The sequence below is a fragment of the Corvus brachyrhynchos genome, unplaced genomic scaffold (assembly GCF_000691975.1).
Source record: "Corvus brachyrhynchos isolate BGI_N302 unplaced genomic scaffold, ASM69197v1 scaffold297, whole genome shotgun sequence".
In the NCBI taxonomy this organism is placed as follows: Eukaryota; Metazoa; Chordata; class Aves; order Passeriformes; family Corvidae; genus Corvus; species Corvus brachyrhynchos.
In genome coordinates this window covers 609,759-625,602 of record NW_008239118.1, presented here as the reverse complement: position 1 = coordinate 625,602, position 15,844 = coordinate 609,759, and the positions used below count along the sequence as shown (strand labels likewise).

Genomic DNA, 15,844 nt, shown 5'->3' with positions numbered 1-15,844 from the left:
CGCCGCCCCCTGCGCCGCCGCGGCGCCCGCCGGCCCCGGCCGGGGTCCCCCCCCCACCCCCACCAGGTCCCGGGGCGCGGCCGGGAACCGTGTCCCGGAGCGATGCTGTCTTTCTTTCCACACCCCGTTACCCGGGCACTCTCGGGCCTGCCTGCACAGCGCCTGCGGCCCGTGCGCTTCCTCTGACCAGCTGCCTTTGTTGGCTGCGCAGCATCCTGGCGGCATCGCCATTGCTAGGAACGGCAGGACGAGATCCCTCCCTCTCTCTCTTACCACCGTGCAGCAGCATTTTCAGAATGTAAAGTTTTGCACGCGAATCGCTTTATTGAATCATACTAATGGCTTTAACTACATCCGTCTCAAGTTTATGCTATGAGCATACAGTATTATACATATTCTAGATAAAATTAGGCTGGTGTATTAATGCCTGTTAGGGAGGCAGCAGAGTCCCAAAGGCCTTCTGCACAAGCACAGCTCCTTCTGGGAAGCTGCCCCAGAAGCTGTGCCCACAGGTGTCAGTCGGGCAGGAAATTATCCATCGGGCCATGCCCTGGCTGCTCCAATCCAGCCTCCGGGTAAAAATTCTAACTTATTCCAATTAACTAAAACAGCAGCAGAACACAGGTTCTACTGATTGTCAGCTGTGGCAATCAGTGAGTCTGACAAGTTTATAGAATTTGAATATAATAAATCGATTTGTGGATTTGTGCACTAGTTTTACTATTCAAGAAGGGCCATGCAGTTCATTTTGCACAAGCCTAGGGATCATGCTGCAAGTGACTTGTAGAATTAGTCCATGATAATTACAACACCCTATTTCTTCCCAATTGACCAGTAAACCAAGTTGATTAAAGAAGTGAAAATTACACTCTCTTTCCTTACATTGCATTTCTGTGGTCAGCTTGCATAATAGCATAAAGAAGATGGCAGCTGCTACTACTACTGTGGTATTAATATCTGAAATGTTAATCGATTTCACAGTTTACACATGGCACAAAGGTCCTTGTGCGTGCTGCCTTTCACACAACTCTACTTGTTTTCCTTCTAGACAGGTGTCCTTGACGTCTCCATGGGAGAAAAAGTCTGTCACCCTACGTATTTGACTTAGAAAATATAAAATGAAGAGAATTTTAAGTATATTTTACAAGCCATGCCAGGCTGATAGCACTTCTCCAGTATTTTTTTAATTCAAGCACACAAAGTAACAGGTGTCCCCTGCAGTGTCACTTCTGCATTGGGAGGAGTTTTTGGCATATTGACCTTATGTCTTAACTCTGAAGTCTTAGACCAGAGGTCCTGTTCAGTCCCTCAGACACTGTGCCACATAATCCTTAGAACCTGTTGTGGAAGCAGTTCTCCTTGTTTAGGTTATCCTGTTTTATCCCTTGGCTTTGCAGCAGCCAGGATCAAAGTCCCCAACCCCAGTGTCCTTGCATGGACAACCTCTGTCCCGACAATGAAACCATCACCAGTGGATCCTTCCAGCTGGACTCCAGGTGTGAGACAGGATCTCCTGGTCACCTGTGCTGACACCTGCAGAGTCCCATAGCTCATACTTCTTTCTCTGGGAACCAGGTACATCTTGAGCCCATCCTTTTCTTTTCCTGAAGAAATGCCTCCCGTGCAGCCTGCTGCTCCTTCTGAGCAGTTAGCAAGGAGTGCTGCCAATTCAGAACACTTTGATGCTGCAGTGAATGCTGAACTTGTGCACAATAATAACTTTTAAATTATTTAACTTCTAAGGATTTTAAGGCTCGTGAAATTCAGGACTCTAAACAGTGGTGTATTCGTCTCATGCCTTCTGTACAGGCATCAACTGCATCAAACAGAGCTACGGAGTTTCTGCGCATTAAAGATGTGCTGGGGCCAAAGAGGATTTTGCTGGTGGATTGACACAATAAAAACTAAAGTCAATTTACATTTAATTTTTTTTAATGTCAGAATAAATACTGCCTTTTTTGTCCTTCCTACTTTTGGGGAGGACAATAACAAACCATTTCCTTTCTGGCTAGCAAAACATGCTTAACTTAAGCGAGAAGGGTAAAATACAGATTCCATATTTCCAATCCTAAATTTGTTTTCAGAGTAATAGCTTTACAACTTCTGGCAGGTGCTTAATAGTGTCTGTTAATTCCATTGCTTTTTTCATCGTGAAATTTCTTGTAACATATGATCAACAAGAGCAGAGCAGAAGCTTGCATTTCTTGTTTTAGAATACTTATATTTTTCTTCTTACCACTATTTAGAATGCAGTAGTGCTTTCCTTTAACCACGTATATTTAAACATTCAATATTTAAAAACCAGCTTGCAATTAAACTTCCCCTTTTCAGATGTTCCTATCACTAATCTCCAGGTATTTTCTTGGAAAAAAAAAATCGTTTTCCTTTTCTGGTTATTAAAATATGTCTCCTGTTACATTTTGGACTAAAACCTCCGGGATCGCTTTTAAAAAGATGAGATTTATTAAAAGAAGGTGATCTCATAGGAGATAAGATGAAGGACTTTGGTAGGGAGAAAGCTACAAACACTGCCCAGAGCTGTGGAACATCTCCACAACAGGCAGCTTCCCCCAGATTTAAAGAACGTGTTCACAGAAATTGGCAATTCATGTAATCCATCCGCAGGAGAGAATCTTTAACTACAGAGTGAACATTTGCAATGCCCAAGTAGCATGAAGAGTGAGAAACCCTAACGACTCTCAGGATGTTAAATGCTGTAAAAGCCCAAATACTGCAATGTCTTGAATGACAAGAGACTCCCATTTTTAATCATTTGTAAAAGAGATGCTGATTTAGATATAATACAAAGCCAGGAGGATTTGTCAGGGCTTAATTATATTTTTTTTCTGGCTGTTAACAAACCAGAGCAAACTAAGCATTATCCAAAGAAATCAGTTGGTTAGTGAGGATCATGGGCTTAAAACTGCTCTGTGAGGAGTTACAGTCAATACCTCAGTTTTTCCACATGTACTGAGAGGTATGAGGTAACACGGTGCTGTGCCATGCTGAAGAGGCCATGGCTCCTTTCAACAGGCAGGAGCAGAGTACACACACCTCAGGCACTCACCTACATATGCACTATAGTATGAAGTGTAGTTCCAGTGGGAAAAAAGGGCTTTTCTCAAAATCTGCCCATATATGAGACTCAGTGTTGCACATGCTACAGGCCTGGTACACAGGCCATATGCCTGCAGCACTTGCTGGCTCATCCTCAAGCTGCCAAGTGGTGACACTGGTGTTCATGGCAGACAGCTGGAGGCACTGTCACAGGGTTAAATCTGTTGGCAAAAGCATGCCTTCAAGCCCAAGCATTTCTAGATATGAAATAGGAAAAATGAAATCGAAAAACTTGTATGACTTGATTGTGAAAAGCTGGAAAGGCATTTCTAATGCACAGGAGTACCATTTTTGGAGAAATTGAATACTCCCAGAGGCGGGGCAGCCACAGCTCCTCTGGGCAATCTGTGCCAGTGCCTTTACTCTCCTCACAGGGAAGAATTTCTTCCTTATTTCCTATCTAATCCTGCCCTCTGTCAGTTTAAAACGGTCATCCCTTCTGTCACTACAGGCTCTGGTGAAAAAATATGTACCCTAACACTTTATGTCTATATACACCGTTTATAGAGCATCTACCACCCTGAGGCTCCCCTGAGCACTGGTCACTCAGTGCTGTGAGTGCACCACACCAGTATTTTAACCAGGTCAGCAGCTCAGGGTGTGCAGGCAGGAGCTGCTGAGGGACAGCACACACCTGATCACAGCCATCTGCCCAGCAGCACAAGGAGCACAGCCCCAGGCCAGACCTGGACCTGCATTTTCCCAGGCAACTCAGTTTTTCCCAAACTCAGTCCCCCAGCTGCTAATACAACACAACCACAGGCATATTGCAGAATGCAAGGCTGATGGATTTTTGAATTTTCCGTGAGCACTGTGCTCTTTTCCACTTATGAACACCTTCTGAGTGCTGGGCCAGAACCCCTCAGTCAGTTCCTCATTAGGAATTAGCCACCTGCATGATTAACATCAGTACCACAGAGCTCAGCAGCCTGGCACACTGAAGAATGCCTGTTTTGTTCCCTTAACGTGCCATATGTATGGGGCTTTCTCCTTCCTCCTCCTGATATTTATTCAAGTATACGAGGATTATTTCTGAATTATTCATCATACAGTATCTGATTAGACTGTGGCGGTGCCGGTTCCCACTGCTTAATGAATGAGCCATTAGGCTTTTGCAGATGGTGCCATCAACAGCTCCTGTGCTGTGTGTTCCCTGCATTTAGCCAGCAAAAGGAGAGCGCTGAACCTGAACACAGGGTGGGAGATGAGTAATACCCATGCAGTGATCCTGCAAACCACACAAGCAGAGCAAGTGTTGCTGCAAAACTTACATTTTGTTCTAGGTGTTATCTAATACAATTTTCTCCAAAAATCTTGGTGTAGCTGAGCATATATCCTTCCAAACTACTCAATACATCACTTCAAGCAGTGAAGTAAAGGACAGAAACTGCCAGCAGTTTACGTATACGTGGTCTTGCAAGGTGTGACAACTAACATAAGTCATGGCATGTGCTGCCATGACTTATGGGCGTGAGCAGGGGCAGACACCATCTGTGTGCTCCAGGCACTTCTTTCTCAGAAGAGGAGACCAAGAAGTGAGAGAAGACACTGTATTCCAGAACCCAAGTGGGTGGAGAACAGACACAACAGGCACAGGTGCACCCTTGCTTTGGGAGGGTCTTAGGAAGTGGGAGACACTGCATAGCTCTGGGTGTCAATGAGCTTGAGAAATCCATCCCAAATCACACAGCTTGGCAGGGTTCCTGCTGGTCACTTGGGGCTGGCACCTGGACAGCTGGGGAGAGGAGCGCTGGGGGTGATGCCGTGTGACACAAGGGGTGCTGCCTCTAGGCAGGAACGGGCACTCAGGACCAGCAGCAGGTGTGCTTGCATTTCTACCTTTCCAGAGCCTACCCTGGAAAATGGAATAAGCACGTAATAAAAGAAGGAGGAATCCAAGAGTGATTTTTCTGCCACTTTTCCTCTGTTTACTTCAGGAAACACTGTCCTCACAGATGAGGGTGGCAGCAGCGGCTCAGCCTGGCTGTGGTTGCTGATTCCAAGCTGCCTGTGATGATCTTCCTACAATGGAAGCAAAGTTAAAATCAAGGCGCCTTGCTGGTTTGTGGCCAGCATGGCCAGGGAGTCTTTCAAGCACTCATACTTTCCTTGCTGGTCCTTGGCATCCCCTGCTGGAGAAAGGACATCTGATTCATCCCCACCTACTGAAGATGAGTCAGGATTATACAAATTCCATTTAGTTTGTGTAACAACACTACTTCCCGTGTTGCAAACTTTCCTGTCTGCTGCCATAAAAGTCTACTGAACAAATCCCTGAACACACAGTGATCAGCAAGAGATGCCCCCAGCTGGGGCTGGTGGCTGGCGTGTCCTGGTTTTTTGTCCCTAGGACAGACTGGGGTTGTTTTCACCATTTTAATTTCTTTCAAATTGCAAATACTGCTGCCTCTGCACTGATTCTCCCACAAGACAGAATTTAATAACAGCTGGCTATTGGCTGCAGATCAAACAACAGCTTGTTGGCAGCTTCTCTCTCCTGCCAACCTGACCCCCAAGGTCTACTGCAGGCAGTCCCCTAGCCCAAGGTATATGTCCTGTCCTTGCCAGTTCACTAGATCCTTACTGGGCTTTGGCATTACCCACGCTCCAAGGGTGACTTTGCCTGTGTTAGCACGGCGAGAGGGAGGCAAGCTGCTGCGTCCCCACCTGCTGAGTGCTCTGCTACCCCACACCAGTGTTAAAAGTACCCAACAACCTACACCACCAAAAATATTGTAGAGTACACCTGAGTCAGGAAAAGACTTGTGCTGGCATACCACACCACCCTGTGGCATGCCACACTGCTCCTCGGATGTGCCAGCACTAGGGACAACCCTGTCCCATTCACAAAGGGAGGCAGGAGACCAGGATGATCTCCTGGGTACAGAGGAGGGGAGAGGCACCAAGGCAGCATCCAGCCCCAGCCCTGAGGGTTTCACTGCTCAGCAGCAGCCCATGCTTAGTTCCATCTGCCAGATTAGCGGTCTTGGATGGCTTTGCCCTCTGCAGTACAAAAGGGCAGGTGGGCAGGCTCTTGGCTTGTTTCATGTGAAAGAACAGGTACAGCAGAGTTACCTGCCTGGAAGGGTTCCCCGGTGACAGAGCACGGCTCCCTGTGGGGCACAAGGTGTGGGGGCACACGTTCCCCCAGCTGCTCTGCCCTGTTACCCCAAAAATTGAGCGTGGATTTCCCATGCAATGCAGTGGCCACCATGAGCCAGTGGCAAGGCACCCGCTGCTGTTACTAGTGACAGTGCTGGGGCCTGCCTGCACCTGCTTGGCCAAATTATAGTCTCACATTGTCTGGGGGAGGCTCATCCTCCCTTCCAGCCCCAGGGATCTTTTCTTTTTGTCCCTTCACCTCTGAAACTTCTGCCTCAGAAGTTAGGCTCCCATGCAGCCACAATGCAAGAACTGGCTTGGCTTCAGATTAGCCAAAAATCTCCATCTTGCACTGCATGGGTGCAAACAGTAATGCAGGCTTAAAAGGCAACTGCTGAGCATCATCTCTCTACTCATGAGATTTTTGACTACTTCTTAGAGCCGTCCACAAATGTCTGTCTTACATAATTAAACCCACTCTAGTTTGCGATGCATCAGAATTCTAATTATACCTTTTGTACCTTATATATACACCACAGTTTGAACATCCTAGGGCTGGCAGGCAGATGGAGTTTAACAGGAACTATCCCATCAACAGATGCTACTACCGAGTTCTCTTGCTCAGTCTGGGAATGAACTGATGGGCAAGGCAAGAAAACATGTTTTCTTACAGAGCCACCATCTGTCAGTTTGAGAAGCTGCTGTCATCAATGACTCAGGATCACTTGTATAAGGAAAAACATTACTAATACCATTCTCAAGACAGCCCTATTATTAACCATATATTATATATTAACTGTATTGTAACTATTGACTAGCATCAAGACTACAGCAATAAGAAAATACTGTAACTAGTAAGTCTAAAAGGAAAATAACTGTAAACAAAATTAGTTGAGAAAGGGCAGCTATCTCTCTTGGGAACCTTTACGTAACAAACCTGGGTTTAATCCTTCTTTGCTGTCATATTCTGTTAAGAGTTATTGCGTGACATCAGACAGAGCTTTTCCATTTGTGGAAACTTACGGTCTCCACAAAACAATAACAAGAAAAGGTTTTTGTTTATCAGAGCTTATAAAGAAAAGGAGGGATTATTGGATTGCCAGCAGCAGAGACGAGGAGTTCCCATGGATTGTTTTATAGAACAGGATGATGGGAGGTGTAAAGGTATCCCCGCACATGCAAGGTCGTAAGGGCCCACTGGGCACGTGGCTCTCCTCAGCAGATTAGAAAAGGAAAAAAGATGCTGATGGCAAGGCAACACCAGAGTGGAGGGTAAAACACCTCATTCCAAGTAAAACTCACTCCAGCTGGCAAGCGGCTTGCTCCTGCATATCTCACCACAGGAAGGCATGTTGTACCCATGTTAAAACCTGGATTATTCCAGTGCAGACAGCAAGAGAGAAACTAGCAGGGAGGCTCTGCAGTGGTAATGAGTCCCACCTCTGATTTATGTGCTGGATGGAGTGAGGTGCAAACAGCTGCAGTTCTCTACCTGCCAGCATGGGTAAATGGCTTGTCATGAAGCACAGCTATTTTCTGATTCAAATGACCCCACTATTTCCACTAAAATAAGAGCTGGTAATCCAATGGGTGTTTCAAAATCGTGTTGCACTGAACCAGAATCTGCAGCAGTTTTCTGCATATCCCTAAGGCAGGTGTGAAACAAAGCCTACAAAGCTTTGAGAATCAGCAAACCAGTATTTTATAGCGACTCCATACCTTCTTAAAAGACTGTTATGCTTCTTACAGACCAAAAAAATAATGGATTTAGTACGTTGTGAACATCTCAAAGCAGTCCTGAAAAATGTCTGGACCAATCCTGGTCCTGCAAGGCAGGTCTCATGCATACTACTGGCATTCAGTAGAAGGAGAGAGGAAAAGAGCTGACAGGCACAAAGAAGACAGGATGTGAACAGAGAAGACTCCTGGGACTGCTTTAAACACCTACAGCTCTGGCAAACAGCCCATTCAGAGGGGAATAATCCGAGCAGTTTCTAACAGGCTGCCTGATGATAACCCACAGAATCACAGATCAATGCCCTACCTCTGTAGGCATTGATCTTTTCTCTGTGGTGACCACTGAGAGGACCTGAGGGAATGGCCTGAAGTTGTGGCAGGGGAGGTTTAGGTTAGATATTAGAAAAGGATTCTTCCCCCAGAGGGTGGTAGGATACTGAACAGGCTTCTCAGAGAATGGTCACAGCCCCAAGGCTGCCAGAGCTCCAGGAGTGTTTGGACAACGCTCTCACAGGGTGTGACTCTTGGGGATGGCCTTGTGCAGGGCAAGGAGTTGGACTCCATGATCCTTGTGGGTCCCTTCCAACTCAGCATAGTTGGTGATTCTGTGACTTGTGCTGTCCTGCCATGCACAGTCAACATCCCTCTTCATACAGGATGTCAGGAAGCAGAGCTGGCTCATGTTTAGAGAGATGAAATAAATCATAACCACCATGTTAAGTCATCAGAGAGCCCAGGAAGCATCTGAGAGCTGCTTGATCTTATGTGTAGTGAAGTAATTTGCGTAACAGGTTGAAGACTTTTCATCCTAATTGCAAGTGACTTTGAAAGCTGAAAGCAGGGTGCCAGCAGATTCTGTCTGAAGGGCAGATGGGGAAGGCCTGCCCACTTCCTCCCACATCCGCTGCAGATGCAGAGGCTGGTCGCTGTGGTAACACACCCCCACAGGGATCCAGGGCTCCTGCTCACTGAGTGCCAACAACAAGGATGGGAGACAGCATTTCTTCTCATTAGCTCTTAAAATAAGCCTGGTATGACTAAATTGCTGCAGCAATACCTTAGGAATTAGTAACTGCCTAATTGCCACAACATGGAGGTGTCCTCACTGCATTCCTAGACTATTGCTAAAGGATCAATCTTTAAAAAAACCCCAACAAACCAAACTCCCTGAAATTCCCAACCTGTCCTCCTCCGCCTGATACTTTAAACCTATCTCCAATTCCCAGCAAAAACCTTGGAGCTCAAAATGCTGCACTCTAAAAAGTGAGCAGATCTTACTGTGCCTGAATTAAAATTCTATACAAGGAAGAAGTAATACTGAAACATATCCGCATTACAGCAGTGAGGAATTTATCTCAAGGTGAACGTAGCCCAGGAGCTTACTGCATGTGAGAGCTGCCAAAGTTACTAATTAGCTGAGAGAAGGAGGAAAAGTAGTTGATGCATGAACCAAGGCAGTAACTAGAGAGACAGCAAGACTAGCCCTGATATCTCCTACTGAAGAATTCCATGGTGCAGATGGGTCTTCTGGAGCCAGAGCCAGTTTCAGAACTCTCAGGATAACAAGAGGAGTCAGCCTGCAGAGCTCTATGGAGGTACAGAAGGTAAATGCACTCCCACCTTACTGCAGTGTGGGGAGGGACAATGGAAGAATTGTCTTGGCCTTTCTGAAGCACATGAACCCTTCTTTTGCCAGAGAAGCCTGAGTTTATTTAAGGATTACCTTAAACCTTTCTTCTAAACCTATTGAACGTCCAAACCCAGGTGACAAACACGTGAGTTATACAAAACCATACAGCAATGCTAAAGAAGAGGGCAAACTAATTTAGCGTACCAGATACTTTGGCAAAAAATAATTATATCCAAATAATTGCACTGCAGGAAAAAACCAAACCCTGAGGCTTCAATTCAGAAAGGACACCACAAGCCAAAGAGAGCTTTAACAACTTCCTAGGTTTACACATGTCTTTTAATCCCACCAATTTCACTGAGATTGAAATGTTAAATTAATTTATGCCTGTTGAACTTTTAAAGTGCTTTCCTGGACCTGGGCCAAAGGAAATGGGTGCTGCTTGCAGCTTGCCCTGAAGAACCAGAGTATTTAATTCTGAACACTAATGATTAAAACAGTTAGAGCAGTTCCTAAAGACATTGCTGCAGTGAGAAAATGCCTTTCCATCACTATTCTCTTTTTAAAGAGGGCTCGGACAGATAAAGTTTTCCACCACACACACTACTGCCACAGGCAGACTTTTGTCAGATGATTTGGACAAATCTGAGTGGTTTAGGTCACTTAAAGAACCCCTGTTAAAGGTATTAGCAAAAGCAGGTTTAATGTAAATGTGCAAAAGGGTAATGAGGTTCAATGGCAGGGTTCACTGTGGTAACTGCTACATGGATGATGCACACAGAGGAAAATCTGTCTAGAATCAATGTAGAACGATTTACACGGGCACCATGGATGCCAAAGGCTAAGGGAGGCCCTGCTGCTGAGTCACAGGGTTCAGACTTGGACAGGGGTTTACACCTGAAGGATTTAGCAGCACCTAATTGCTGACTAATTTAACATTTGTGAAATGGATGGCAATATCCATACTATACTTCCCATAGGGGATTTAAATCAATTCACACACACAGAAGTACATACATATACATATACATGCATATACAAATATGTCCAAGGGGTACCTATTAAAGATTTCCCTCGAGTTCAGTGAATTCGTCAAATGCCTTTGCACCTCTCAAGAGGCAAGAGCTTCGAGAAGCAGGGGTATCAGCCCAGGTCCAGATCTGTGTATCTTGAGCTGAAGCTCATGATTCAGATTTCCCCTTCTTTTCTGCTAAGGAAATTCTTTTATTACATGTTTTGTTTCAATAAAGCTTTGGGCTTTTTAAGGCTGGAAGGTGTAGAAGAATATAGCAACTACATATGCACACATACATAATTTTGTGGACAACAGTTTATTACACAGTAAGAAAAAAGAATAAGCTTTTATAGAAATTAGGAAACTGACAACGTATTAGCTAAATATCGCACTCCTAGACCATGTCTCAAGCTATAATCTGATTTACAAGTCAACTGCACAGAATAGTTAATGCAGGTACATCCCATTCATTAATAGGTATGGCACTATTTAACACCCTGCAGGAGGAAAACCAGAAATTCAAGCTCGTGTACAGATTACTTCAACCATGGCTGTCATCCTGGAAATAGCTATATCCATGTACATATATCCACCTTTCAGCATAGAGCAACCTGAAGATCACCAGATCTAGTTAAAGATGCATTAACATCCCCATCTCAAAAGTTTTATGGCAACACCAGCACATCCCTCAGTGCCCATCCAGCATGTTGCCAGGCCACCAGATCACAGCATTCTCCACTGGAGATGGAAACTGGCCTGTCTGCCTCAGTAACATTCACTTATTTTATTTTTATGATGGGGATCTTAATTTAAGCAATACTACTTATCAATATTACCGGTGCAGGAGAGGCTACTACCCCATCTGAAAACTTCCTTTGATTTTAGTTTCTTCACACCCCAATATTTTTGCATTTTCAAAGCATCAAGACTTTCAAAGACCTAATAAAAGCTCACTTTTCTTGTGAGCTTTTTTTTTTCCTTTTCTTCTTTCACTCCTCTTGCCCATTCACTTTTAGCCCTCAGCATGTCTGTGAGACTGACCATACAATACCCTGCTTGCTATGAGCAGGCACTTGCCCTCATCTTTCCAGTTAGTGTTCTTTCAGAACATGAAAAAACAGGTATCAGATCAGCAAAAATCTTAAGAGTGTTATGTAAAAGAAAAAAAAAATCATAAGAAGAACAATCCACCACAGTAGGATTCTGTGACTTTGCTCCCTCTGATAATCTGTAGTTCTCTTAAAAACAAAAGTGATGTCAGTTTGCTGGCTCTTTAGGTTTTGGGCTCCTTGCACAGATCTTAATCCACCTCAGATGCTCCCAGACACTGGACATCTGACCATCAGAGAGGAGAATGCAGTCAGAGCTGCTTATTGGCTACATCCAAGGCACTGGAACATCAGTGACTGATCCTAACACACAATGGCCAAAGAACAGAATAGGAAACTCTGAGCAGTTCAGATTTTTCCCTGTATCAAACAACAAAGAGTAAATGAAAAGAAAAAAAGAAAAAAATCTATTGGTCCAGTTTGGTCTCTTAGGATATGAAAAATTTTCATCACAACCTCATTCCCAGCTTCTGCTCTAGACTCTCCAGGGCCTTGTCCTAAAGTCTCCTAACTCCAGAAGATGGAGAGGCAGTGTGGAGACCCCTCTATTCAAGGATGCCACTCTGGTCTATTCCAAAGACATCCCAGCTATTGCTGTTCAGAGAAGCTGAGGCTGTCAGAGAGGAAGAATTCCAGTTCAACAGTATCATCAGTGGTCTCTACTGGTACATTCCTCTTTCCCACAATGTGTGAATAATGCTGTACTTCATGTCTTGAAGCCAATATCCTGGAAGTCCCATTGCAGGAACATGTCTCTGGTTGTGTGATGCTGGCTGAGCAAGCACAGTTTGGATGGTAAACACCTGGACAGGAATTGGGTTGGCAATGACTAGGGATGTAGTATTCAGCTGCCTCTGGACTCAACTCTACTGGATTATGAAAAGGATAACCAGGCATACAACAGGTCTGGGGACAGTTCTTGGTTTTGAATCCATGGTGAAGGCCTAATTTAGCAATAAGGGGCTTCCCAACATTAACTTCCTTTCTTTCATCCATTGTATCTTCTATTCCTGAATACTCATAGTGCAAGCAAACAGTGAAGATCAAGTGTTCCTATAAAAGAGGAAAGAGGGGGAGAGAAAAAGTTATACTTCCTCTCCAAATAAGCACTACAGGAAACCCTTAGAGAGGCTCCAGTCTCCTGGAGAAGCAGAGTGACCATTTTAGGAGCTGGAGACACACACTGGGCAAGCCTTGTTTCCTGAGGTCCTCTTTTGTTCACTACTTGTTTACTGAACAGTCTGTATTTCCAGAAGCACTTGTGTTACCTCAACTGCCAAAAGCACTGAAGAAGAGATAGCAGGCTGTGTCTGGCACAGATGTTTATGACACAAAGATACAGAGACACTTAGCAGTGCCCCAGTCTGCTGAAGGGAGAACCTTCCAAAAACTGTGTACCCAGGAGCACAGGCTGATCATACACAACACTTTCATCGCCTACTAATGACTTTGTAAGAGGCAGCTCTGCTTCAGGTCAGGTTCTTCCTAAAAGGCATAGGAACACCCTCAGAGCATGCAAGAGGTGATCTGCACAAAAATACCCATCTTGGCCAAGTTCAGCATGGGCCAGGCAAATACAAAGGGCCTTGCACGCCGGTTTCAGGATTGCATATATGCATCAATTCCCTGCCTTTTACTTTTCAGCTGTGAAATTAAAGTCACTGAACTGTGTTATTGTCCATTCTTTCCCTCCAAAGAACTTAGTACACTAACAATACACAGCTGCCTCAACAGAACTGCAAAGCAACATAATTAGTGTCAATTATCTGGGCAAACTTGTAATGACTAGTGGATACTAACCCTTAGTTTTTGCAGTGAACTCAGCCTGGTGTAGAGGCAGTGTTTGGGAAGGTCCTTTGATACTAAATAGCTTCCAGTTTCCTCAGGAGTTCCTTTATTGGCCTCTTTAGGATCTACATCCAAGTCCTGTTGCAAGAAAAAAAAAAGAGAACTTAATTGACGGTATAGAATTTGTAGATCATAAAATAGTACTTCTTTCAGTTTGAGAAGTTGCAGCACTTTAGACCCATTTTATTATACAAGTTGCAGCTTGATATGGGTGGAACAGAAAATTTTCAACTTCAGTGGAGCAAGATCACGAGACAGCAGCAGGAAGCACTTACGAGTGGGAAGTCTGTAATGTGGGCTCTGCAAGCTGTGATTTCAGGGGGCTTCTTTACTATCCGTGTATAGATTATCATGACATTGGAGAACTCGGCTGCAAACCCCAACTGAATCTGAACACCACACTGGAATTCAAGGGACATACTTTCTGGAAGCTCTGCCAATAAATAACACATTGTTACAGTCTAAATATAAACTTAGCATACGCATTTTTCTTTTTCAACCATTTAACAAACAAGAATTAAGCGCTCGGTATCACAAATAAACATCTGCATCTCTGAAAGAGTCTTCCTATATGATGAGTGGTCTTAGAAATGCCATCCTTGACCCTCTGTGCCAACTGTCAAAGAAATTTGAAGATGCACTCCAACAAGTTTAGGTGAAAAAAAAGATAAAAAGGTCCTAAACCCCACTGCCCTTCTTAAAAGAAGCCTAGGAAGCCTGGAACTCATCTCAGTCTTATTTTATTTTTCTTAGTTGTCTACATTGAAAACTTCTTTTCATCATGCACATTTACCATACAGTTCACATGGCTGTTTTAGGTGATGACTTTAGAATGAGATCAACGCCATCTTACAAATGTCACTGCTAGACACACAGTACTGGGAGACTGTCCCAGAAGGTAGACAACCCAAAAGTCTCTCCTCCACTGTCCGAGTGGTCTTAAATATACTGAATATACATGAATTCTACATGTCACCTTGTTCATTACTATCTCATGTAGGGGTAAATCCCAACACAAAACCTTCCAACTGAACACAGTAATGAAAATGCAGCTATAACCTTGAATTTCTTCCATTTCCATTCAATAGTACATGCTCTCCCTTCTCCCATCATGGCAGTAGGACCATCTAAAAGCAAACTGTACTGTACCATGAGCTTTGGCCCACTGCAGGTTTCGTGCCAGGGACTCTGCAGAAGATGTGCTTTGTTGAACAGGATCAGTTAATGCCCTTTTCTGTGACAAGCTGCTGCGGATCTCCAGGGCTTGCTTGCCTTTGGTAAGGGGACACTTGCCCATATCTAAAAACAAGATGCAGAGAGGTTCTTTCAAAATCAATACTGCTGCAATTCCAACTGACTTAAGTATCTCCCTGCAATGTTGTGTGGTTGCTGTGGTTATGCCAGAGCCAGCATATCCATCAAAAGTTGCAGTTTTACAAGTATTCCTTGCTCAGCCCTTCCTTCCCTGAAGGCCAAAGCAGCTCTGCAGAGCCCCGAGGGGTTGCACGTGGCCTGGCCAGCATCCTCCCCTGTTCCTCAGAGCCAGTCCAAGCAGCATCACAGCTCTGGCTGGGTAAGGTCCTAATCAGAGTGACTAATTTCAAGAACGTGAGTAATTCCTTTGGAGGAGATTATTATAAAGAACTGGGGGCAAGGGGGGTATTTTAAGTTTAGATACAAGGGCCCAATATTGGTTATTTAACAGCATCACTAATGACCCACGTGTCAGGACAGAGTACACAGCTTGGCAAGTTTGCAGATGACTGAGACGAATGGCTGATACCCCACAAGACTGTACTGCTCTTTAGAGGGTCCTGGACAAGCTGTGGAACTGGGCAGAGAGGAATGTCATGCAGTCCAGTAACAGGGAACATCAAGTTCTGCTCCCAGGCAGGAATAATCCCTTGCACAGGTTCACAAAGGGCCTGACTCACTGAGACGCAGCTCTACAGGGAAGGACCTTGGGGACCTGGTGGTCACCAAGCTGACCATGAGCGAGCACTGCACTCTTGTGGCAAAGGCACAGCAGGAACCACAGTGCCAGCATGCTGCAGCCTTCTCCACAGGGGCTGTTTCCATGGGACACTTAATGGGAACATTTCTCTGGCACAGTCTGCACAGCTCTCACATACTCCCCGACATTCAGCACCTGGGAATACTCACAGCAGTGCTTGTCACGCTGCCTGACAAGTCAATCTTTCCCTGCACTCTTGAACAGAAGACAAAGCTCTGCAACCTGCAGCTGCCCCAGGCTGCTGAAACCAGGGCAGAGCCGGGCGGGTGCAC

At 44.9% G+C, this 15,844-nt stretch overlaps 2 protein-coding genes across 3 annotated transcripts in view; both read right to left on the bottom strand.

Moving 5' to 3' along the window:
* The window catches only part of ZNF532 (zinc finger protein 532), a 39,215-nt gene extending 34,483 nt beyond the window's left edge, over positions 1-4,732 (bottom strand). The window contains exon 1 of one of the 2 annotated variants that reach the window (XM_017739878.1): positions 4,720-4,732. The gene's annotated coding sequence lies outside the window, so the exon portion shown is untranslated. The remainder of the gene's footprint in view (positions 1-4,719) is intronic. The other variant, XM_017739884.1, reaches the window with a different exon arrangement.
* Positions 4,733-10,898: 6,166 nt separating this feature from the next.
* MALT1 (MALT1 paracaspase) overlaps positions 10,899-15,844 on the bottom strand; it is a 23,692-nt gene continuing 18,746 nt past the window's right edge. Inside the window, exons 15-18 of the mRNA XM_017739862.1 lie at positions 14,708-14,857; positions 13,834-13,991; positions 13,511-13,636; positions 10,899-12,763 (exon numbers count right to left, since the gene is read on the bottom strand). Coding sequence (XP_017595351.1) covers positions 12,299-12,763; positions 13,511-13,636; positions 13,834-13,991; positions 14,708-14,857 — 899 coding nt within the window. The 3' untranslated portion in view covers positions 10,899-12,298. The remainder of the gene's footprint in view (positions 12,764-13,510; positions 13,637-13,833; positions 13,992-14,707; positions 14,858-15,844) is intronic.